The 25842-nt window shown below is 38.7% G+C and overlaps 3 protein-coding genes across 3 annotated transcripts in view; 2 read left to right on the top strand and 1 right to left on the bottom strand.

Annotated features, from left to right (window-relative positions):
• The window catches only part of LOC129003361 (regulator of G-protein signaling 7-like), a 131988-nt gene extending 131502 nt beyond the window's left edge, over positions 1–486 (bottom strand). Inside the window, exon 1 of the mRNA XM_054431656.1 lies at positions 409–486. The gene's annotated coding sequence lies outside the window, so the exon portion shown is untranslated. The remainder of the gene's footprint in view (positions 1–408) is intronic.
• A 1457-nt stretch (positions 487–1943) lies between these two features.
• LOC129003370 (formin-1-like) lies at positions 1944–3495 on the top strand. Its single transcript, XM_054431665.1, has 2 exons — positions 1944–2066; positions 2905–3495. Exons 1-2 carry the CDS (start codon positions 1944–1946, stop codon positions 3493–3495), a joined length of 714 nt encoding a protein of 237 aa, XP_054287640.1.
• A 5760-nt stretch (positions 3496–9255) lies between these two features.
• LOC129003391 (uncharacterized protein F54H12.2-like) lies at positions 9256–10191 on the top strand. Its single transcript, XM_054431687.1, has one exon. The coding sequence runs from the start codon at positions 9256–9258 to the stop codon at positions 10189–10191; it is 936 nt and encodes a 311-aa protein (XP_054287662.1).
• Positions 10192–25842: the final 15651 nt, after the last annotated feature.

Here is a 25842-nt window from a genome sequence, read left to right on the forward strand (position 1 = left end):
CTGTAAACACCATTACAAAAATTATGTAAATATATATTTTAATGTTATTTATATATAAAAATATAGTAAACAAATTGAGTAATATAAGTTTGTAGTTTTAAATTAGGTAACATTAAATACAATTTTGTAAAAATGATAATTGACAAAATAATACAGATTTTTTAGTTGTAAAATGATCCCAAAATTGTATGCCTTTTTATTTTATTTCCCGTTTGAGCTTGAGCACTCACAAAACCCCATAGCTCAACAAATGTTTATAGAAATAAAAAAAATCTACGCTCAACAGATAAAAAAGTTAACACAATAACAAATTCGCACAAAAACATTTTCGCCTTGGTTTTGCGTAGGGTGCGTGCATTGCAGGAGGGACAATTGTGCCAAGTAAATTAGGAACGTGTAGCTACTTACCGACAATTATAACGATTCGTACCATCCGAGGCCACCGACACTTACACCATTTACACGAGCGATGCTGCTCTGTCCACGTTCACTAGGCTACTATTGTGCCCAGCACGGGGACCATCGAGTAGTCGAGTACTCGCATCGCAGTGATCGATTGAGGTTCGATTCGATATATCGAATCGACAGTTGTGAAACATAAGTTTCCGTCTGTCATACACATCTTTAATCTGTAAGCTAGGATTTGGCCACATATAAAATGCCAAAGGCTATAAAATGAAGAAGAGATTAATAAATTAATTAAATTTAATTGGATTTAAAATCAAATTATATTTAAAGCATTAAAGACAGCAAGAAACGATTGAGTACATCATTCCAGCGCACAATAAAATGAGACAATAAGTTTACACAAAATTGAAGACAGATAAAGATAAATTACTATCCAGCACACAATAAAAAGAGAGAATAAGTTTACTTAAAATTGAAGACAGATAAAGATAAATTACCATCCAGCACACAATAAAATGAGACAATAAATCTTCACATAATTAGTTGAAGACAGATAAAGATAAATTACCTTCCAGCACACAATAAAATGAGAGAATAAGTTTACACAAAATCGAAGACAGATAAAGATAAATTACCATCCAGCACACAATAAAAGGAGACAATAAATTTACACAAAATCGGAGACAGATAAAGATAAATTACCATCCAGCACACAATAAAAGGAGACAATAAGTTTACACAAAATCGAAGACAGATAAAGATAAATTATCATCCAGCACACAATAAAATGAGAGAATAAGTTTACTTAAAATTTAAGACAGATAAAGATAAATTACCATCCAGCACACAATAAAATGAGACAATAAATCTACACATAATTAGTTGAAGACAGATATAAAGATAAATTACCTTCCAGCACACAATAAAATGAGAGAATAAGTTTACACAAAATCGAAGACAGATAAAGATAAATTACCATCCAGCACACAATAAAATGAGACAATAAATCTACACAAAATCAAAGACAGATAAAGATAAATTACCATCCAGCACACAATAAAAGGAGACAATAAATTTACACAAAATCGAAGACAGATAAAGATAAATTACCATCCAGCACACAATAAAAGGAGACAATAAATTTACACAAAATCGAAGACAGATAAAGATAAATTACCATCCAGCACACAATAAAAGGAAACAATAAGTTTACACAAAATTGAAGACAGATAAATATATATTATCATCCAGCACACAATAAAATGAGACAATAAATTTACACATAATTAGTTGAAGACAGATAAAGATAAATTACCTTCCAGCACACAATAAAATGAGACAATAAGTTTACACATAATTGAAGACAGATGAAGATAAATTCCAGCCAACAGTTTTAAACCACCCACGAAAAAAGGCAACCAATGCCAACATTAAATGTTAAGAAAAAGAAATCCAACATACTATATGAGTAGGGTGTTTTTGCCGCTCCTGCGGGATTGAGCGTGATTGAGCGTGTGAGCGTGTGACGTCACACGATGCCGCCCCCGCCCCCGACGCCACCCCCACCCCCGACGCCACCCCCACCCCCGACGCCACCCCCGACGCCACCCCCGACGCCACCCCTACCCCCGTCGCTAACCCCTACCACCATCGGGCAGGTTCAAGGTCATCCTTTGTTGTCTGGAACCACCCTACGCATCGTGGGAGGTCTCCAAGCCAACCCTCCCTACACCATCACTCACTGTCAGCCGCAGCTGCTCCCCAACACCTGCGCTCCAAGCGGCCCCCCGCTCCTCCCTTGTATTCTTTGTTCTCCGCATAGCGCACACTTATTTACCACCAATAGGATGTTAGCTTATTTTGACCAATCAGAGAGCAGTATTTCACATATTTCAAATATTTTAACCGTTTTACCTGCCAGACTGTTTGAACGACCAACATCGTGGGAGGTCTCCAAGCCAATCCTCCCTACACCATCACTCACTGTCAGCCGCAGCTGCTTCCCAACACCTGCGCTCCAAGCGGCCCCCCACTCCTCCCTTGTATTCTTTATTCTCCGCATAGCGCACAATTATTTACCACCAATAGGATGTTAGCTTATTTTGACCAATCAGAGAGCAGTATTTCACATATTTCAAATATTTTAACCGTTTTACCTGCCAGACTGTTTGAACGACCAACCCAACTGAAAAAGTGGTAGGAATAGTGATGTAATAGACGTACACTATGAAAATAGCGTACATATGACACACAATTGTAAGAAAAGTGTATTTTTTTCAAGTCCAATAGTTACTGTATTTTATTTTGTGGACTATGAAGACAGAAGATGCTACTCACATTTAGATAGTATTCGTTTTAAACTGAGAATAGAACAGACTGAAACATTATTACGTAAACCTATTCTGCTAAGGTTACAACATATAATAGAGTGTCAAAATGTAAACCACGAGTTTTGTTTTGAAAAATTATTAAAATATTTTGTTGGCACACCTGCAGTGGCTTGCTCACCTCAACCCTAACTCATTGCACATCACGTCAGTCACAGTGGAGCAGCCGAACAGTGTAAATATGAATCCCTCTTGCAGCATTGACGAATACATTCAATCATTTATGCAAGAGATAGACGGTATAACGGACAACGCAGTTCAACAGACTCCAATCACAAACAGTACTAGTGGTAGTAGTATTAGTAGTAGTAGTATGAAGAAAAGGAAGAGTTCCCCGGCTAAGACCAAGGTGGAAAAGTCAGGATGGGTAACGAAGCCGCCAGCAGATTGTCCCATAGTATCATGGATGGATAAAGGTAATATGTATGCAGTGCAAAATCCAGCAAACAAAGGAAGTGTTTTATTGAAAATGGAAGTGTATGAAGGTGTCAACATGAAGTTCATGTGCGGTTTATATTTGGACAAAGACAAAGCAGTGCAAGAGAGTGTTAATGAAGCAATTGAAAAGATCGAAAACATGTGGGTTGATAAAACAACTGGTGCTCCGAAACTCACGGGATTAACTCAAACTGTTACACAATGCAAAAGTGGCGAGCTAGATGTAAAACCGAAGAAACGTGTGGTACGTAAAAAGCAATAGACATGTTTATATGAATTAATGAACACATGTGCCCATAAACTATCCACATGTGACAACCGACTCTTTTTTCTAGACATTTGTAAACACGTGTGTTATAACAGCTGCGCTCATTATTAATCCCCCCCACTCTCCCACCAACTAAAATGGCCGCTGATCAGAATAAAAAGTCCCAGTCTGTCTGAGACAAACATCAGTCTGCTCCAGTTCATCAACGACTCACCACTAGCACCAGCACTATTAGCTTCCACACTATGAGCGACATTGTTGAGACATACAACGTGATGACCACTGAACAGGCTACACCGATGGACCTGAAGACCTCACTCAACACCTGCAAGAACAGCTCCCCGACGTACACCAGAATTACCGACTTGATTGCTGAGGTTCCATACCTTATAACGATGATGGAGAGAGTAGTTACACCATTTGGCGAGACGACCATCGTCATCCTGGAGGGTCAAGCGGGAGATGACTACTACCTGCGAGTTTATCTGCCGAGACGCTTCAATAATGTGGTGAGCAATTCGGACATCGATCGCTACAACAACGGCTTCGGAGATCGCCTTCGCTTGGTGAAACACGCAGCCAGACCCGGCACCTCCTTCACACCGTTGGAATTTTTGTAAATATTGTAAAGCAAGTAACGTCAAGACGTAAAAAATGTATATGTTCTTAAAATAACCAATGTAGATTTTGATAGTTTTCGTAAGTAATAAATATTTCATTTATTTGCAAACATAAATACTTGACTTAAATGATTGACTTATACCCGAAGGTAATACTATAGTTAAAGCAATGAGTGATTGGTATCAGTAGTTAGTATGACTTTGAAGTGGTTACACCCATTCTCCGCCATTGTGGCGGGGCCTTCAGGTAGAGGTAAATCAGTGTTTGTCTCAAGGTTTATTGATAAAATTTCAGAAATGTGTGACACATCATTCTCTAGCATATACTGGCATTATGGTAGTGGTGGAGGAGGAGTTGGTAATTCATCAAACTCAAAAATAAAATACATTGAAGGTTTACCAAACATGGAAGACTTTGACGGTAATCAACCGATACTTGTGGTAATAGATGATATGATGCGAGAAACAAACAACATAGTGGTTGATCTATTTACAAAAGGTTGTCATCATAGGAATATAAGTGTGTTTTTTATAACTCAAAATATTTTCCACCAAGGACGTGGCCAGAGAGACATATCACTAAATGCGCATTACATAGTTTGTTTTAAGAATCCTAGAGATAGGGTGCAGATCAAGTGTTTAGCTAGACAAATCCATCCAGAAAATTCAAAGTTTATCGAGGAGGCGTATGCCGATGCAACAAGTAGACCACATGGCTACCTATTGATAGATCTGAAACAATCAACACCTGACGATATGCGAATACAGAGTAATATATTTCCAGATGATGATAACCATTTTGTGTACGTACCGAAACAAAATAGGAAAACAAAATAATTTAGTCGTCATCATGTCGTGCTTGAGGAAGGACAGAGCGCTACTCAAAGTGTTAATACATGCTACTCCAAAAGAGCGCAAAGGGCTATTAAAAGTGTGCGACTTGAGTACTATTCGTACAGTTTGTGAATGCATTTACAATGTGTTACGAGGTAACGTTCCTCTATCAGAGAAGACAAAACAAAAATTGCAAAGACATAAGACTACTCTTCGTCGAATTGTAAAACGAGGTGAATGTTGGAATAAAAAACGCAAATATTTAGTACAAAAAGGAGGTGGAATTATTATCCCATTATTATTAAGTACTGTGTTACAAGCAGTTGTACAATCAGCTTTGAATAACTAAAATTGTATTAACCAGGTGACTTCTACGTTTACATCCATATAAAGATTTGTCATTCTATTCTGAGACACCGTGCGTGAAGTTACACAGAGCACACGACAATGGAGCATGCACGAAAAATGGTCATTGTTCCACAAGAGTTAATCGAACGTTTAAAATCGCCTGCTAATCAACAGCAACTTCCAACTAAACGTGCATACAAAAGTTTGGATGACGAAATGGAAGAGATAATGAATGATAAAAAACTCAATGATAGTGATAAATGGAAGTTGTACAGTCAAGTTTTACAACGTTTTTTAAACGTAGCGTCAAGTAATCGTGAACCAGTTAGTATCCCCATCGTGAAAACCAGACTAGACGATCAGATTAACGAGGTGGGTGAAAGAGACAGGCAGCATGGGCAACAAGAACCTAACCAGCGACGTATTTACCCCGGTCAAATAGAGGAAATTGTTGAAACTTTTTCAAAGACTTATAAGGATAGCGCACGAAACTTATTGCGCTTCATAACACGCGACGACAGTTTGATTAGCTGGAATGATAATTTTGAAGTGATTATACAGGGTAACAAAATACCAGGATCCAATTTAGTGGACGTGACACATGCAATAGTACGAGTTCGAGCAGCACATTCATTACCACCAGGATGGAACGAAATGTTGAGAGCATTGAAACTGATGAATGTCCCTAAAGAATATATACATAACAAACAAGCGTTGGACTATTTAATGTTTGATGAGGCAACAGACGAATCGGTATATGACTCGGTAGAAGAAACAATGGATGAACCTGATGATGGGGCAAGAGGAGGAGGAGGAGCCACGGTATCAGTTACAGGACGAAGAAGATATTTATTACCAGATCGTTTACAGTCGGCATATGTGAGGCGAGTGGGTCACGCTCCGTATCCACAGAGGCAAGTGGCTGATCACCGTGCAGTGAGAAGAGAGGTGCTTGAAGATTCGATTGTGCAGTCACTCAACAATTGGGAACCGTACGAACCGTAAACAATGGAACAGTTGTATTATAATCCAAACGATCCTGCCTCATATGGCGGCGTAGCTCCGTTAGTACGAGGAGCGAGAGAGAAAAATATTTCCAAACGTAAAATAGTTGATTGGTTACAAACACAAGACACTTATACTTTGCATAAACCAGTCCGTAAACGATTTAAACGCAATCCGTATATGGTGTTTCGACCATATGAACTATGGCAAGCGGATTTAAACGATATGCGAGGATTGAGCAAATACAATGATGGTTTTAACTACTTGCTGTCAGTGATTGATGTGTTTAGTAAGCGTCTTTATGTTAGGCCGTTAAAGAAGAAGGAAGGTGCTGATGTGGCTACCGCTTTTGAGGATATTTTCAAGGAAGCTATAAAAACACCAACGTGCTTACAAACCGACAAAGGGAGTGAATTCACAGGAGGAAAGACCGTACGATTGTTTCAAAAATATAAAATAAAATATGTCACCACACAAAATCCAGACATCAAAGGCAGCGTGATCGAAAGAGTAAATCGGACTTTGAAGACTCGTATGTGGCGATACTTGACTCATAAAAACACTTATCGTTATATCAATGTGTTGGAAAAACTGGTGAATGCGTACAACAACAGTGTGCACAGGAGTTTGGGCAATAGATTACGTCCTGTAGATGTGGACGGTGGTGACAAACATGTCATCTACAATGTATTAAAACATATGTTTAAAAAGATACCACGACGAGTGAAACCAAAACTAAAAGTAGGCGATACAGTTCGAATAGCCAGGGAGAAAGGGAGATTTAGCAAAGGTTATGAGACAAACTGGAGTAAAGAAGTGTTTTCCATACATCGAGTGAATTTGTTTATGCCGCTACCTTTGTACACACTTACCGATCTCAATGGTGAAGAATTGAATGGACAGTTTTATGAAGAGGAAATACAAAAAGTCACATTACCCGGCAATCACTTGTTTAAGATTGATAAAATAATAGAGACCAAAGGCCGAGGACACAGTAAGCGATACCTAGTGAAGTGGGAAGGTTACGGAGACGAGTTTAACTCTTGGGTAGCTGCGCACGATATACAACATGTCTAACATCAGTCAATTTTTCATGACATTGCCCAGCAATAGTTCTATGAAATATTTCCCACAAAATACAGTGACCAGTTATACCACACACTTGTCCAAACACATCCAATTAGACGGCAAGTGGGAATTGGCTTTGGTGGACATTCACTATCCTTGTTCATTTGTGGTGAATGGAAACAATGTTGATGATGAAACAATACGATTTCAGTATGATAGTTTATTAGCAAGATCAACGATCCGTGATACAGAACATTTCGCTATTAAAATAACAGGCGGATACTATAGGAATCTTGATGATCTATTGAATACAATCAACAAACATGAAGACATCCACGATTATATGGAATTTTCATATGACACGGGAATCAACAGAGTTAAACTCAGGATCATGAACGAAAACGTGTCGAATGTGAGTCTGAGTGAAAAACTATCACAGCAGTTGGGTTTTGATTATGATGAGAAAAATATATTAAAACCAAATATAACCGAACTGATTGGTTCTAAAGCGCCAAACCTCGCACTGGGTATTCCAGCACATATTTATGTGTATTGCGACTTAATAGAGCCACAATTTATCGGCGATACTACAGCGCCATTATTGAATATTGTCAACGTCAATATAGACACGTACAAGTACGGATCGTACAATTCAGTGTCATTCACAAGTCCGCACTATGTACCCGTTATGAAATCCACATTTGAAACAGTGGAAATCGACCTGAGGGATCACACAGGGAAAAAACTGCCATTCATGTTTGGAACGTCGTACGTGAAACTTCATTTTAGGAGAGTGCAATAGCAACAGCAGCAATAATGATAATCAATCTGAATGATCCCTATTTGGCATACTACCGACGGCAACAATTACAACAGACTGGCGGTGCTATTGATCGAGTATTTCACGGTGCACCATATCAGCGAGGACATGGAATCGGTAGTTTTCTGGGCGGTATGATTCGCACCATCGCTCCGCTGATCAAGTCCGGAGCAAAATCGGTAGGACAAGAAGCATTAAGATCCGGTGTTGGATTCCTAACCGATCTGGCAGGTGGTAAAATTACAGATCCAAAAACAGCCGCCAACTTACGACTTAGAGAGTTTACTGGATCGTTGAAACGTAAAGCTGACGAACAGATGGAACGTATGATGCTTGGTGGCGGCGGTGGCATTAGCGCGAAAAGACAACGCGTAACGCGTAAGAGTAACGCGAAACGCGCAACGCGAAAGGCTTCCGCGAAACGCGCAATGCACGGCCGTGGCAGAAAGCCTGTTACACCACAGTCGTTGGCTAAACTTCTTAGAGTGCGGACGTCTGCATCAAGAAGAGGAGGAGTGAAACACAAGAGACTAGTAGGGAGACGACAACATCGACAACGACGAGGAGGAGTAGAGTCAAGGAAGAAGGTGACTTCGCCGAAGAAGCGTACTTATCGCAGTGAAAATTTAAAGTCTATTGATATTTTTAGTTAGTTAAAGAAGAAGGAGTAAAATGTCGTTTCTACATCAAAAATCATGTGAGTGTGTCAAGACCGAGCTGGATTTATTCTCCTTACCACCTACGCAGACGAGTATTGAAAGCGGCAAATGGGTCCAGTACAAACCAATATCCACATTGACCGATGATGCGCCAATAGAGTTTGTAGTTCCGGGCAATGGTGATGAATATACTGACCTTTCACAAACAATGATACAATTGACCGCGTCTATTGTTAAATCTAATGGAACTGCGGTCACTACTGACGAAGAGGCGAAAACAGTTGGGCCGGTCAACAACTGGTTACACTCACTATTTAGTCAAGTGGATATGTTTATGAATCAAAAACTTGTTACGCCCCAAAACAACACATATGCATATCGAGCTTACGTTGAAACGCTAATGAACTATGGATACGATGCTAGAAAATCACATCTAACATGCAGTCTTTGGTACACGGACGATGGTATTGACATGAACGATTGCGCGGAAGAAAATGAAGGACTCAAAGCGAGACGGGAGCTAACAAATAAAAGCCGTGAGATTGATATGCTCGGACATTTGCATGTGGATATTTGCAATCAGAATAAGTTCATGCTAAATGGCGTAGAGTTGAGATTTAAATTTATTCGATCAAAAGATGCGTTCTCCATTATGGCCAGCGCTGGTGAATTCAAGGTACATATTGTCGATATTAGTCTCTGGATTCGAAGATGCAAAATAAGTCCCACCGCACTGTTGGCGCACAGTAAAACACTCCAGACTGGTACGGCAAAATATCCAATCACACGAGTGGAGCTGAAAACATTCACACTACCCTCTGGAATACGTAACAAGACTTTGGACAATATGTTTCTCGGCCAAGTGCCGAAACGCATCATAGTGGGAATGGTTACGAATGCCGCATACAATGGAGATTTTAAAAAGAATCCCTACAACTTCGAACATTTTAAAACAAACTTCTTTTGTCTATATGTTGACGGAGAACAAGTTCCATCAAAACCATTACAGCCCCACTTTGAAAAATCAAAGGATAAATATGTTATGGCATATCATTCGATGTTCTCCGGTTCTGGTGTACATTTTAGCGATGCCGGCACCGTTATCAGTAGGGAAGACTTTGGACAAGGATACTGTCTGATGGCATTCGACCTAACTCCAGACTTATCTGCAAGTGACACAACACATTGGAATCTGGTGCGTAACGGTAGTGTTCGAATGGAACTCGGATTCGACGACGCGCTTCCCGAAACTGTCAACTGTTTGGTTTATGCCGAGTTTGACAATGTCATCGAGATTGATCGACAACGCAATGTAATTGTGGACTTTGGCGGTTAATCGATCAGTCTTCTATAAACATTCGTTTGAGATGGACCGTTTACGCAGAGCATTCAAGAAATTGAATATATCATCACCCATCATTGTGGACATTCAATGTTTCAAGGACAACCAAAATGAATACACACTGAAGGAAGTTTGCGTCTTGGAAGCTGACACCGGCGTTCTACTTATGCATCATATTGCTAAACCACCTTACGATCGATCAGAGTTGTCAGATGAAAAATTGCGGGAAAGCTACTGGCTCACAAAACACTGCCACGGACTACGATGGGAGTTCGGTGATATTCCGTACTATGAACTTTTTAACAAATTGACTGATTGTATATCAAGAAGACCGACGGTTTACGTCAAGGGATTTGAGAAGAAAGAATATTTAAAGCGTCATCATGTGATGGACTTTGTTACTACCAACGTAATCGATATTGGTGCAATTGGTTGCGAATCAATCACTTCAATCAATAATTTAATGTCAACAAACGTTTTGCGATGTCGCAATCACAAGTCTATAAACAGTCGATGTGCGCTCACCAACTGTGTCGCAATACGTGGGTGGTTACATCTGACAACAAATTTGGATGAATGTGTAAATACCAGTGGAGATGCGAGATCCTACTACTGCTCTTGTTTTAGCACATCTACTAGTACAACTACTACTGCTGCTGCCGCTGCCTCTGCCGCTACTATTGGTTATGATACTGTAGAATGAACACAGTGCAGATAGAAAGGCATCTATCCAAACTACCTGTGAGCAATGTGGGAGTTTACGCTGCTGACCGAATCCCACAACACATCTCTCCATCCACCGCCATGATTGTCAACACTGATCCGCACAACGAAGGGGGTACACATTGGGTTTCATTCTATTTGAATAGAAATGGAATAATTGAATACTTTGACAGCTATGGCCAGCCACCATACTTACCGACCTACCAGGGATTCCTGAAACGTAACGCCAAGTGTCGCTACATCTACAATGATCACCGCCTCCAAAGTGACGACTCTTCTGTCTGCGCTCACTACTGTCTGGTGTACCTGTATCTTCGTACCACTCACCACAATATGAAGATGGTGGACTTTGTTCACCTTTTTGACAACACATCGACTGCTCAAAATGATGCAATCATAAAAAAAGTCTTTACTCAATTGTACTTAAACAAAAAATGATTTGCAAAAGTAACAATATTCTTTTATAATGAAGAATATATCCCTCTGTACTGAGAGTGTATGATTTATTTCAAATAAAAAGCTTTCAATTATAAAATCAGGCTTTCATAATTTATACTTACCTATACCTATATTTTTAAGTTACCTTATTATTTTTACAAGTGAAAAATTACAAATTTAGTTTTATTCAAAAGAGGTTGATGGGATAAAATATAACGCACAAGTCATACAAAATGTGTCTGGTTTATTAACAGAAACAAACAAAAGAAAACAAACAAAGACTAGAATCATAACTAAAATATTCAATCAATTAATCAATCAAATTTATTCAGAAATATAAACATTATATACATTACTTACGGCAAATATTCTGAGATTATGTTTCTGCAAAGAATAGTTTGAGTTCAGGGACCAAGTCGTAAACTTTAAATGAAAATATTATACAACAAAAATTTAAATGATATCACTTTTACATTGAGTTGTAACATAAATCTGAATGCTATTAACTATATTATTATAATATGATAATCTTTAGAGTGTCTATTCACTGTTTATTGTTTTATCACACACATAAACGCCCTATAACCATCACACTCATGCGACTCGTTACCTATACAATTTAATTTTCGTCCAACTCCATCGGAGCTGGTAAAAATGGTGCTGCGGGTAATGGTGGTGCTCTGGGGGGTATAGCATAATGCCCCCATGGTAGTGTAGAAATTCCATCCTCTGGCATGACGTATCGCTTATCATCAAACGGTGCCAGAGATCGTTTCCTCACCACGACTGTGTACATAATATGATGCCTACTTTGGAAGCGCTGATTGTCTGTGCTCTTACAAGTTTTGTTATAGAGACAGTCCAAGTAGTCACCAACAGTCAATTTATTTTTAACAACATCGCGATTAACACCCTTTGCCCTCTTGACAGGTGGTTGCGCACCAATATCGTCAATATCATCTCCGTTACCTACAGAGCAAGAACTCTTACCGAAAACAAAACAATATAGTTTAGCCATCAACCCTATGAACATATTGATAGTGACTCCTCCTGCTTCGTCCTTAAACTTTCCCAGGACTCTTGCGTTGCTTCCGTCATAGCAGATGTGATTGTTGGGGTAGTTGCTAGTGTCAAAGTCATCGAGGTGTTCTATCATGTCGCGGTAGACGTTTCTGGTACGGATAGCATAAATAATCCCATCAGTGTCAATATACGTCATTCGTATTCTATTCAATCCGTATCGTTCTACCATGTCGTAGTGAAAACCGTACATCCATCTTTTACTATGGTCCAGAATAGACATTCCTGCATATACTGGCTTATTTAGTACAATTCGCACTTTTCCCATTTGAAGCAGGGCTAGGCTCTCGTTATACCAAACTCTGTCATTGAAATTTGCCTTGGCCACATACTTTGTGTAAATTTTGTGGGAGGCTACCAGTTTGAGATTTTGATGTTTCCTCACATTCTGGAGACTCATGCCGTAGACAGCGTTTACCATCAGCTTAAACATCTCAACTTCAAATTTATTGCTGGCACGCTGTCTGAGTTCAGTATTCAGTGTCACGTACGGTTTTAACCACGGCGACTGTTTGAATCGGAGTGCTCTGTGGATATGACAAAGACGTAGTCCATTTTCCATAGCTTGTTGGAGGTAACGATAATGGATCACATATTCTTCCTTATCCGTTAGTGTGGCCATAAGTTTATTGGATCTTCCCGCACCGCTGTTGGTGATGTCATCCGATGAATATGGTAATTGATAAATTGGTGCCTTTTGCACCTCGGGACAGAATGGTAAGTCACGGTGCTTATCATGAATGGCATGATCCCTCGGATACTCCAGATCCACTTCCAGCACATAACCATACTCACCATCCGATGGAATTTCTGCAATGTTCAAGTCATCGCATTCCGCACGTGATAGCCACTCAAACTGGGCGTAAGGTAATGGCTCAGACATTGCCCATCCATACAAGTTATTGGCGTCATAGTACATTAAAAATGTATCATCATCATTCTCTTCATTATCTACTTCACTTGTTGATGCCCACTGACCGTTTCGATCACCTATTTTATTTTCCATTCTGGTAAACTTATTGTTTGCGGTGACGTGTCTAGTGACGCATTGGGTTAGTCCACCTCGAATACCCTTTTCAAAAAATAAATACTGATCTACATCTTGAAGAGTATCAAGTATCACGCCGGTCTTAAATAACATGACGTCCCACGCATATGAAGGTAATGTTAAATAATGCGCTGGGTCCAAGCCGTAGTGTGTTAGACACATATCCCTGAACCCTTCAAACACATCTGCCAACAGTAGTACGTCTGTTTGTAGGTAGATGTCAGCATATCGTCCGAGTGTTGTGCAGTTGAACTTGGCCCAGACACGCTGAGCGTGCGCATAATCATCATCTGTCACATTATTTCCAAAAACCTGTTTTGGCGGTAGGATCTCTTCGTTCAGTACATCCTGTGATGTAATGTGCTCATAAGGGAAAATTCCTTTCCTACGTAGCATGTCAAACTCTTCTTGATCCGGGTAGCGAGCTCTTGTTATGCTCATTTTTTCAGCTGGAAGAATTGATGCCAATATTGCTAGTGATTTTGACATCAGTCGGTATGAATCGACAAACTGCAGTTTGATGCTTTTCCTCCGACCTGCTCCCGGATGTTTGAATCGCTTCGAAAAGGTAATGTATTTTTCCTCGGTGTTGGCGAGCACATCAATATCACCTTTATCCACTGCAAGCTCTCTGACAATAAAGTGTGCATCATAGTTGGATAGGTTATGTAGGTACATGTTCACTTGTTCTTGTTCCTTGTACCGGAGGTTACAAAACCGATGTGCCGCTCCTCTGAACCTGTACGGTGGTGAATGTTGATGATCCCTCACCTTATTGTCTTCATCAGCAGGGCCAAACTCTTTTTTGCAGATATGACATACTATGGACTGCTGATATATCACCTGCTCTTGTGGTGTTAACTGTGGGGGATCATTTGGTATCCTATGTCCATAGAGGATGTCACCAATCTTCCGCACGTCATCCCGTACAGAGTTGATGAAGTGATTAGCGGCATCTTCACCTCGGTACAGTCGCAGCTTGGAGAACGTAGTGCAGGCTGGGTCGTCATCATCTGCGTCGCCATCGTTGACATCCCTCTGATCGTCATGAATGTAATAAGCATATGCGTACGGTGTATGGATATTCCTGACATTACTAGGCGCATTTGCATTTCGCTGACCCCCTCCTACTATTCTATTACCTGCTGGGTCCCAAGCAGGCGGTGCTATAGTCGGTGTAGGTTCGATAGGTTGGTCAGCTTCGTGTGGTACAAGTGCGCACTCAAAGTCTGCGTATATCGTAAAACGACTACGCTGAGTTCGCTCATAATTTTTAAATTTAATTTCCTTTTCTTCTGCAAGGTCAGTTCTCAGTGGTGTGTGTTTTGAGCAGTAGCGTTTATGTTCTTCTAATCGCTCCGCCCCTCTGAGTCCTAATTTAGTCGGTTGGTTGTCAAAATATGCAAAACAGCGTTTACATATAAAAATCCTATGTTTACGATGAGTCAACTGACTAGTTACCAACCGCTCAAAATCCTGAATAAATGCAAAATGCGTTTTGCTTTGATTTGTCAGGAATAACAAGTCAAAGTGATTAACCAATTCTTGGTCGACGACACGGAGAGGATATACAAATGTTTTGTCTTCAATCCTACCATTGGTCTTATTCTTCTTCTTCTTACTGTCCAAACCGTACACATTTACGCTAACGCCGGGGTTGTTGCGCTCAAACGTGCGGATCTGATCTAATTTTGTTGGAAATTCAATATTATTAAAATTTAAGTTTGCTGTTGCACGAACCTCCGCAGTGAACATATATGGACGAAGCTGTTCGCGGGAAGGATTGTCTATATATTTGGATAAAATGGCATATTCAAAACACCTTTCGTCCGCATCGTTCAGCACATTAAGTACGGCTTTTTTTGCGGCTATTTCCTGTGGCAGAGGGATGTAGGAGCTACCTCTGAGAGGATTATAAACATTAACTCTCACTTCCATAGTCATAACCCTAACAAAGCTCCATCCCGAGCCTCGTAGCTCGCATGTCTCCTTTTCCAACAGAAGTTTCAGAATAAACTCCCTACATATTTCTTCAACATCTGATGTTTGGAGTAGGACTACGTTGCAAGTTTTAAAAACTCGCTTACACGTTTCACCGTGAATATTAACAAATTCACATTCAATCCAGAGATTTACCTTAAGGGCATGAATGATGGCTAACAAATTGCGCATGAGTGTGATTACCTGATCGCGCACATTGTTGAGGAACTCCTGAAGTGTGATGGCTTCATCCACAGGTTCGATCAGACGGTATGTCTTTAACCGCCCGCGGAATGCAGTCTCGACTTCTGCGAAGCCCTCTGGTGCCAGGTCGGATGAAAGGATTGGCGCTTCATCGTCATCTTCTCCTCCGGATGACGACGTTGACGTGGCTGGGGAAGGTGGAGGTTGTTGTCCACCAAAGCCTGGTAGTGCTGAGGTGAGCTTGACTGGATGACAGCGTTGATATCGGGTATGACGTTGTAGATTATTTTTCCACGAGAATGTCTTCCCGCACGTCTCGCACATGAATAGTCCTGAAAAAACATTAGTACACATTACACAGACGGATAAATATAAATGATTATTTTACAAGTTTGTTTTTGCCTAATTTCTTTTACTGTTTCAGAATTATATTTAACTATATTATATTAATGATGTGTATTAGTAATCTTTATTTCACTTGGTTTTTAGGTAAACAAATTTAGTAGAGTTTAGGATTTTTAAACATTTTTAATGGATATAATTTAGTTTGTTTTAAGAAACAAAATATATAAGTACAAAAACTTCTAAATGTAGTTTGTTGGTTTATTTTTTTTACAATGTAATTACCTGTTAGTAAATAACAAAGATAAGGATAGTAAAACAAAGAAAAAATAATACATACCTGCTGGACGGATCTCCTCATGTTGAACTGTTGGTTGTAGTGGTGTTGTATATGGGGCTGATGATGGTCCTGGTATGGGTTCAGGCAATGGTCCTACTCTAGGCGCAGGTAGTGGGCATGCTACTGCCGGCGTTGGAGCGTGAACCGTGCGTTGGTGACGTAGGAGGTTGCTCCGTCGATTGAATGTACGACCGCAATCGGGACAATTATGTAAATCATTGACGTTGGCATGAACTGTCCTGACGTGCTCAACAACATGCTGTTTCAGCCTGAAGCTACTGCCACAAATGGCGCACACATATGGTCGTTCTAGGAGATTCTCCATAATCTGAATCATCGAAATGTTATTAGTGTACTGACTAAATAATCTATTTCCCACTACTATTGAACACACATTTTTGTTCTGTTAGTACAACAGATAATGTTTATATTTGATGGAATATCTGTTTGTACACTACTAATACACCGAATGTAAATAAAAATCATTTACATATAACAACCACTTTAAATACTAAATTTGATACATAATACGATAGCTGGAGATGTATGTAACCCCACTACTAATTCACAAAAATTTAAATATGATAATTACATTAAATACTTTATTTGATAATTATAATATGTGATGAAGTGTCTGTTTCCGCACTACTAATGCACAAAATTGAAATGTAGTAATCACTATAAATACTATCTTTGATAATTAGTTGTATGAAATACTATTGTTTCCCACTACTACTTCACAAAACTAAAATGATTATTTTTATAAATATAATAATAAAATGCTTACATTTATCAATACTATTAAACGTAGTTTGAAATGTGATATTTAATAATCTTAGTTCACTTCTAAAATGGTTTACACTTATAATGAAAAGAAAAATTGTTATTTAATGATAAATACTTACAATTATTATTGTGATGATCCAATGATGACACAAAGCGCGAACTCGTGATGGATAAATTACTCGATTTAATAGAGTCACGAATACGTCTAATCACTGTGGTAGCTGGGAGCAGACTGGATAGAGATTGACGGGGGAGCGTGAGACGAGCGTCTTGTTGCTATGCGGAGAACTAAACTACTCTCTGATTGGTCAAAATAAGTTAACATCCTATTGGTGGTAAATAGTGTGCGCTATGCGGAGAACAAAGAATACAAGGGAGGAGCGGGGGGGCCGCTTGGAGCGCAGGTGTTGGGGAGCAGCTGCGGCTGACAGTGAGTGATGGTGTAGGGAGGGTTGGCTTGGAGACCTCCCACGATGCGTAGGGTGGTTCCAGACAACAAAGGATGACCTTGAACCTACCCGATGGTGGTAGGGGTTAGCGACGGGGGTATGGGTAGCGTCGGGGGTGGCGTCGGGGGTGGCGTCGGGGGCGGCGTCGGGGGTGGGGGTGGCGTCGGGGTGGAGGTGGCGTCGGGGGCGGGGGCGGCATCGTGTGATGTCACACGCTCACACGCTCAATCACGCTCAATCCCGCAGGAGCGGCAAAAACACCCTACTTATATGAACCTCACTCTGTTTGATACTTAAATTCAATTCAACCTCAAAAACTGACAAAAACTAAATATTTATTAATCTCAATTTAACAAGTAGAAATCAACGCAAGCTAATTTAACTTCATCTCGGGATAAATTTATACTTCAGTCTAGAGGTACCAGATGAAAATAGTGTGGCTACATCACAATTCAACCAAACTAGCTTTTTATAAGCGAGCAATAAAGAAATTTGATGTAGAAGTAGTTTAATAAAAATCTTAGTTTATAAAATAAACACATCCACAGTGTTTTTAGATTAAGTTATTGTATTGGTAGAAACACGTACACCGGTTCCAAAATATTGAGTGTACTAACAGCGAATTTCCCTATAGGGACGTAGGTATCAGGACCGTAGCCTTAACATATAACAGATAACACCGTTAATGGACCAATTTGTAGTCCCTGCTCGTTTTAGGACCCACAAAGGCCATTAAATTGAGATATGTGTGCGTGAGTGTCCTAACAAACGGAAACAATTGTGGAAAATTATTAATCTATAAGTATAAAAGAGGATGTTTGTATATATATTTGTTTGTTTGTTTGTTTGGGGGTGATAAACTCGGACACCGCTGAACCGATTGCCACGAAACTTGGTACATACGTGTAGAATGTCATGGAATAGGTTTATACACCATCAATTTCGTGATCCGTCTAATCGGCTCCGCCCCAGTGGATCTGGAGTTTCCCATGTTAACCTTATGAGAAATGGAATTAATGAATCTTAACAGCTGTTTCAATTAAACAAGTTGGTTCTGTTCTATGATGTTCAATAGCTTTAAAGTTACAAGGATTGCCAACAGGGTGCAGCACTATTATTTCTTTTACATTTATGACAACTGCCAATTTGCAACCAAAAGGTATGCAAAAGGTACGCTCACGTATGAGTGAGCGTAGCGAACGAACTTCAACCTGGAGGCGAGTTAGCGTAGCGAACGAGCTAACCTGAAGGCAAGTGAGCGTAGCGAACGAGCTAACCTGAAAGGCAAGTGAGCGCAGCGAACGAGCTCCAACCTAAAGGTGAGTGAGCGTAGCGAACGAGCTCCAACCTAAAGGTGAGTGAGCGTAGCGAACGAACTTCAACCAGGACGTGATTGAGCCATGCGAACGAGACAATTAAACGTAACGGTACTTAAATTATAAATAGTCAAAGGCAAGACAACGTCTGCCGGGTTCAGCTAGTCTATATATATAAAAGAGGATGTTTGTATATATATTTGTTTGTTTGTTTGTTTGGGGGTGATAAACTCGGACACCGCTGAACCGATTGCCACGAAACTTGGTACATACGTGTAGAATGTCAAGGAATAGGTTTATACACCATCAATTTCGTGATCCGTCCAATAGGCTCCGCCCCAGTGGCTCTGGAGTTTCCCATGTTAACCTTATGAGAAATGGAATTAATGAATCTTAACAGCTGTTTCAATTAAACAAGTTGGTTCTGTTCTATGATGTTCAATAGCATTAAAGTTACAAGGATTACCAACAGGGTGCAGCACTATTATTTCTTTTACATTTATGACAACAGCTAATTTGCAACCAAAAAGGTGAGTGAGCGTAGCGAACGAGCTAACCTGAAGGCAAGTGAGCGTAGCGAACGAGCTAACCTGAAGGCAAGTGAGCGCAGCGAACGAGCTCCAACCTAAAGGTGAGTGAGCGTAGCGAACGAGCTCCAACCTAAAGGTGAGTGAGCGTAGCGAACGAACTTCAACCAGGACGTGATTGAGCCATGCGAACGAGATCATCTTGAAAATTAAGAAGTTAAACGGGGCAAAGCCCGCGGGTTACAGCTAGTTGGTTATAAACTTCAACCTAATGGGGATTAACTTGCAACAAAACCTGGAGACAGGCTGGATTCTGAAAGAATGTCCAGGTCCATTAATTTTTATGGATTATTCTCTTTTGAAAAAGTATAATATCTGGACGGACGAGTTTTAAGTGCATTTTTGGTGCATAAAATTTGGGTCGTTTTTATTCTACTTAATATGATGTATGTGTGTGTACTTGTGTGTATCTGTACGCACGATATCACTAGTAAAAACTAATTTAACTGGTTTTTAGGATAGATAGAAAAAAATTATATATTTTAATCGCAACTAAAATGCAGATTCGGTTTATTACAATTTGTTTCATCAATACCTAACTGTTGACCAAAGTATTAGAATTAGTAGCCTAATTACCTCATCCGAATGTATTGTTTGCAGTATTAATTCAAGTGTTATTAAAAAAGTAATCACAAAAAAACTAATTTTGTTGAGTAATTTGGCAAAATCGTAGGCTTTTGAAATATTGTCAGAAGAAGTTGTCTTTCTCATCGTAATCTAATTTTCTACTACTGGAATCTCAAATGATAGTAATACATTAATTTTTACCTTCTGGCGGTTCTATTCGCTGCTAAGTTGCGTCAACATACTGTCATTCAGACATCCACTTTTCGTCATAAACGTCAACACAAAACAGTCGTCACACACTATTTACACAAAAATCAAAGACATTTAACAATAACCAGTATTGTCGTCACGGCCACATACGATTGTGTACGCATACGATTGTGTACATATACGATTGTTTGTGTACGCATACGATTAATTCTGTACGACGACTGTGTAGGACTACTACGGAGCGTCGTCTGGTGTACTTTGCCTCGTGACGTCACTGTTCCTTTCCAGACGCATCACGGTGTCCAACAATGAATTCTTTGAGTGTTCACTTTGTTAATCAGCAACACACTTCACTGCCTTATAAATCTCATAACACTCAACTGACATTAAATATCTTTTTCTTGCTCTTATATAATGGTAATATTTTCGAAACAACCCAAGATGAAATTTGTTATTGTTATTCACATCGTATTATGTTTTGTATAGTTTTGACTTTTGGTTGACCGTTTTCTTGGGGAGGTTTCTTTATAAGAGTGTTTGAATTATCTTCTTGGTTGTTCTATGTAGTATTTTGTCTAAATTACAATTGAAACTAACATTTGAATGTAATTATACGATGCGCGTAATTTGAAACACTGCATAAAGAACGAATTTACAAGCAGCCGGGATTTACAGATAAAAAAAAAATTTTATGTTAAAAGGAATATCAGGAAAATTTAAAATTAGAATGTGATCTTTTCTTAAAAAAAAACTATGATTGGCTTAATGGTTTCTTGTTTAAGACATGACAAAATGGATGTAAAAATCTAAGTGTTATAGTTTATCATATACGGTCATGAATGGTAAATAAGTGAAACTACACGTATGCAGTAAACTTTATTTTGAATCAATTCCAACCAAAACGATCTTTCAATGGCTGTTTTGAAAATTTACAATGACATGTTTAATATTTGTTTTAACATTCTCTTTGAATAAATCTGCTATCAAAGATTTAAGTATTCAATTAAGTGTTCATCTCTAATTTATTACATGTATTGTCATTAATTACACCACTAGCATTATAATTTATCAATCCAGATAGGTAGAGCATAAAAGATATACATCCAATTTATTAAAACGTATTTTAAAAGTTTAATAATGTGTTCCTCAACAAAACACTATTTAACTCAAGTTGGCAAAACGACAATCCGATGATACGATGCGATAGTTGATTCGATAACCACCGAGTCATCGCATCACCGACTACTCCAGCGGTTTCTGAGCAGACCAAGGGTATATTGATCAGGGAGAGGCTACCCAGAGGGGGTGTGGGGGGTGCAGCTTCCTCCCCCCTTGACAACGACCCACACCACGGCCACCTTGATAACATTATCATCACCATGACCTTGGAGGGAACTGGGTCTCCAAGAACCCCAGTGAATATTGGCCAATAGTAAGCAGTTTATACATAAGCAATATTTAGTGGGCTTTGGGAGCTGGTGGATTTGGACAGAACACTTAGTATCTTAGTGAGTGACCAAGTTTGTCAACAGAGGTTGAATTTAAGTCCCTACTTTTTACCTGACTAGGTAATGATTACGGTACTGATTCTTAAATTATGGTGGGTATGTGTAATTTGATTGTGGGCGCCAATCTACTATGGTATATTTTAGGTATAAAATGTAAAACCAATTTGTACCTAAAACATTACTATGGACGAGGAGCCCCCAATTACTGAGGATTATTCTGTGCCTGGCCCCCCTTATGGATAAGTTTGATGGAAGATCGTGGTTGTAGATGAATTTTATAATAATTTATTATATCGGAATAAGCCACTGAACACTCATTGTTTGATCATTTCCGATCAAAACAAAACCAAGGCTAATGCAAATCCAAATGCTGCAAGATATCACATTGGTCTCAAGTTTGAAGTTCCCCAGATGTAGGTAGTGGGTCCCCTCATGATTCTTTATCTTTATTGATTTTTTGGGGGACAGTTAGTTGGGCTGAATTGCTAACTACGTTACTGTTGTAGTAGTGTTGTACAGATCGGGCAAAATTTCTGCAGAACTGTGTCGGGTCTTGGGGGGAGGGGGGTACTTTTGTGAAAACATCCCATGATGGGTTCAAATCCCACCAATCACCAATGGATTTTATTTATGTGTTAATGCCACAACCCACTAGAACTAGCTTGAAGTAATGTGTAAAACAGTTCCTGGGTAGAACCTAGCGTCCTAGAATGTGAAGGTGGGATATAAAAACCCAGCACTGCCAATAACTCCCCCCCCCCCCCCCTACATTGGTGCGGCTAGTAGAGAAACGTCTGCACGCACTGAAGTTTAGGCCCATATATATTGGACATATGCAATAAGTCCAACAAGGCATAAAGGAATGTCTTCCCCTTCTTCTTCATAAAGAAAATCACTGTTTTGAACAAAATAAAGCTTACTAAGTTAACTCGGGGGTTAGAAAGACTTTAGGTAAGTCTCGCTCGTAATGTTTCATCCTTTATTGCCCACAGCTTATATATAAAAATAGCTAGGTTCAATAGGGATTTTTCCTGTTCTTTATCTTGTCCCTCCCCCTAGTTTCAAGTGGCTTTCTGTTAAATAGGACACCTAAACCGCACTTAATTGAAATTATGAGGCTTTATGAGGACATGCTTCTGACAAAGTAGGTCAATCATATAAGGTATCACTCCCAGAATCTATACTGTATACTTAATACAATAAGGATTTTCTCTGTAACATCCGTTTTCCAGTCATCCTAATTAGCCGCTTTATATGTTATATGTTTGAGATGTATTTTTAAAGCTTTATGATCTAGTGAAGGGAGGAATATTAACTAAAAAGCTAAAAAGTTAATAAAAAGAAATACCCCCGCCGCAGCAAACCTGCAGACTAAGCGAATTTCCATTTGCCTGATTGGATTTACACTAAAATGTCTACTTAAAAATATAACATTTATTTCCTATTTAAATAGAATTAGTATAACAAGTACTTAGGTTTGCTGCATCAGGGAGGGTAAAACTGTTTTTTTTTTTTTTTAAATGTTAATAGTTAGTAAGAAATAAAAACATTTTCCAAATTTGATCAAAATATGTTCATAAACAAGCAAACTACAACTACAACAGTTTACTTATTCTCCATAAGAATAACATGGGAATTTTAAATTTACAGTTTTTTGCAATTTTCTCCGTAACCATTAGGCGCATAATAACGCTTCAATATACTAAATTATTTGTTTTTTTGAGCTCTACAAAATGGTTTGGAAAGAAATTGCTAAATTTTAGGTTTTTTGGGTCAAAAATGGGGAAAACCTATTTTTACCCCATAAAACCCCCCATAAACCCCCGTTCCCATGGTCCGATCATGCTGGATCGCGAACTCGTTCAAATAAACGTAGGTTTACACGTTTGTACCAAATTTTATCAAAATCGGATCATTTTTGCTCGAGTTATCGTGCTAACGGACACATATATATATATATATATATAAATATAAATATATATAAATATATAAATATATATATATATGAATTTGAACGGATTCTGTTTTTGGCCTCTAGGGACCTCAAAACGAAAAAAAAAATCGGTCTCGCGTCCAGGTCTTACCATGAGTACTACGGTAATAGCTTATTCCCTATATGGGAAATTCGCTAAAAACCGCATCTAAAAAGATTAATTTACCAAGAATAAACAAAACATTTCAGACTAAACTGTCACATCTTAAAACAAACAAAGCTTATGCATAAAAGAACAAGGGACCTACTTAAGTCTCTTTATCATTGCTGTGAAAAGCTGCAAAGGTCATTTAGTTATTTTCATTTTTACCCTAATTTCATTTTTAGCTGTAACGTTTATTTTTGTAGCAGTAAAATATTCATTTGTAGCTGTGATGATTATTTGTACTGGTAGCATCATTTTTTTTCTGAATATGTAGAGTTGGACATAATGCCGTAGCCGTACCGGTATTGCATTGTGCAGTTAATAATGTTTTGTGATATATTTTAAGTCTTGAAAGCTATTTTAGAATTTTGAATAACACGTCTTCAGTAACATATAAATAAATTCATAACAATGTGATAAAATAGTATATTTCATAACAAGAGTAGAAAGTGAATCATTACGTATTAAATTGAGACCATGTTTGAAGTGCAAGATTTATCAATCACTTTAAATGGTCGAGCTTTAAATGGAAGAATAATTATCTTCTTCATTACAAAACTCAGAGAATTTTTTAGGTTATGCCTTCAATTTAAAATTAATATTTACATTAGTTGTTGAAAATTGAAACCGTTGATAAAACAATAACAAATATTTGAAGTTGTTGACAGTGGAAAATTTTCGGTTGTAAACAATGTTACTTTCGGTAGTAAATAATAGACAATAGACAGCTGTTGAAAATATGATGTTTCGCAGGTTGTAAACACATAACGAAAACAGCTCAACTCGATAGTAGTGTAGTGAAATAGTATATTTCGTACCTAGGGCCGAAAATGAGGTTTTGCCGGCTCGAGTTTTTAAGTTCGAGACAAAGTCGAAACGATCGAGAGCTGCAAAACCATTTCGGTCCGTGGTACGAATGCTAATTTTCACCACACTATACCCTATTACCACTATTCACCACAATAATAATGCACACTGATAGTCAACACAACTACAACATTAAGGTTATGTGAATAAATAACTTGAGGAATCAAAAATAATAATAAATAGTTGCTAGGCAGCGGTGACAATAAAAACTTTCTATTGCAATGCTATGGATACTGATTGTGTATTTAATATGCATTCATGTTTTAAGAAAGTAAGCGGGCAGCTGATTTTACGGCCCTAGGGATGTAAAAACCTGCTCGGTTCCCAAATGACGATGACAGCTGGCATAGCCAGCAAAACGTAGCTTTCAGCCACCAATTAACGTATGTAAAACAGCTAAAAACATCATAGTGTGGTGAAATAGTATATTTCGTACTTAGGGCCAAAAATTAGGTTTCGCCGGCTCGAGTAGTTTTTAAGTTTGAGACGAAGTCGAGAACTTAAAACGTTCGAGAGCTGTAAAACCATTTCGGTCCGTGGTACGAACGCTATTTTTCACCACATTATGCCCTATTACCACTATTCAACACATAATAATTCACACTGATAGCCAACACAACTACAACTAAACTGCAATGTTATGTAAAGAAATAATTTGAGGAATCAGCAAAAATAATACGGTAGAACTCCAATTATCCGAGCTCCAATTAACCGAATCTCCAATTATACGAATCGCTTATTTCAACAATTTTAAAAACGTAAAGCTACAGTAATAAGTTTTGCAAAATATCAAAGAATTGTTATTAAACACATTTAGCCAATTTTGGACTTTGATGGAACCCTATTGACTTAATAACATGTATAGAACACTTGTACTATGAGCATTGTAAACTGTAAAAATGTTCTGATATAAATTATTATTAATTGAAAGTTCACTTAGTACTGAAAATGAGGATTTTTCTTTAAAATTCCTGGAATTCCGGTAAAACTCCGATTATCAGAATTTTTGATTATCCGAATGGGGTCTGGTCCCTATTGATTCGGATAATCGGAGTTCTACTG

Source organism: Macrosteles quadrilineatus, unplaced genomic scaffold, assembly GCF_028750875.1.
Source record: "Macrosteles quadrilineatus isolate MER2022 unplaced genomic scaffold, UCM_ALF_1.0 Scaffold_1__1_contigs__length_201487025, whole genome shotgun sequence".
Classification (NCBI taxonomy): Eukaryota; Metazoa; Arthropoda; class Insecta; order Hemiptera; family Cicadellidae; genus Macrosteles; species Macrosteles quadrilineatus.

Coding starts and splice junctions, on each gene's coding strand:
- LOC129003370 (XM_054431665.1), top strand. CDS start 1,944: ATGCCGCCCCCGCCCCCGACGCCACCCCCACCCCCGACGCCACCCCCA. Junction 2,067..2,904: donor CCCCTACCACCATCGGGCAG/GTTCAAGGTCAT, acceptor GCACACCTGCAG/TGGCTTGCTCACCTCAACCC.
- LOC129003391 (XM_054431687.1), top strand. CDS start 9,256: ATGAACTATGGATACGATGCTAGAAAATCACATCTAACATGCAGTCTT.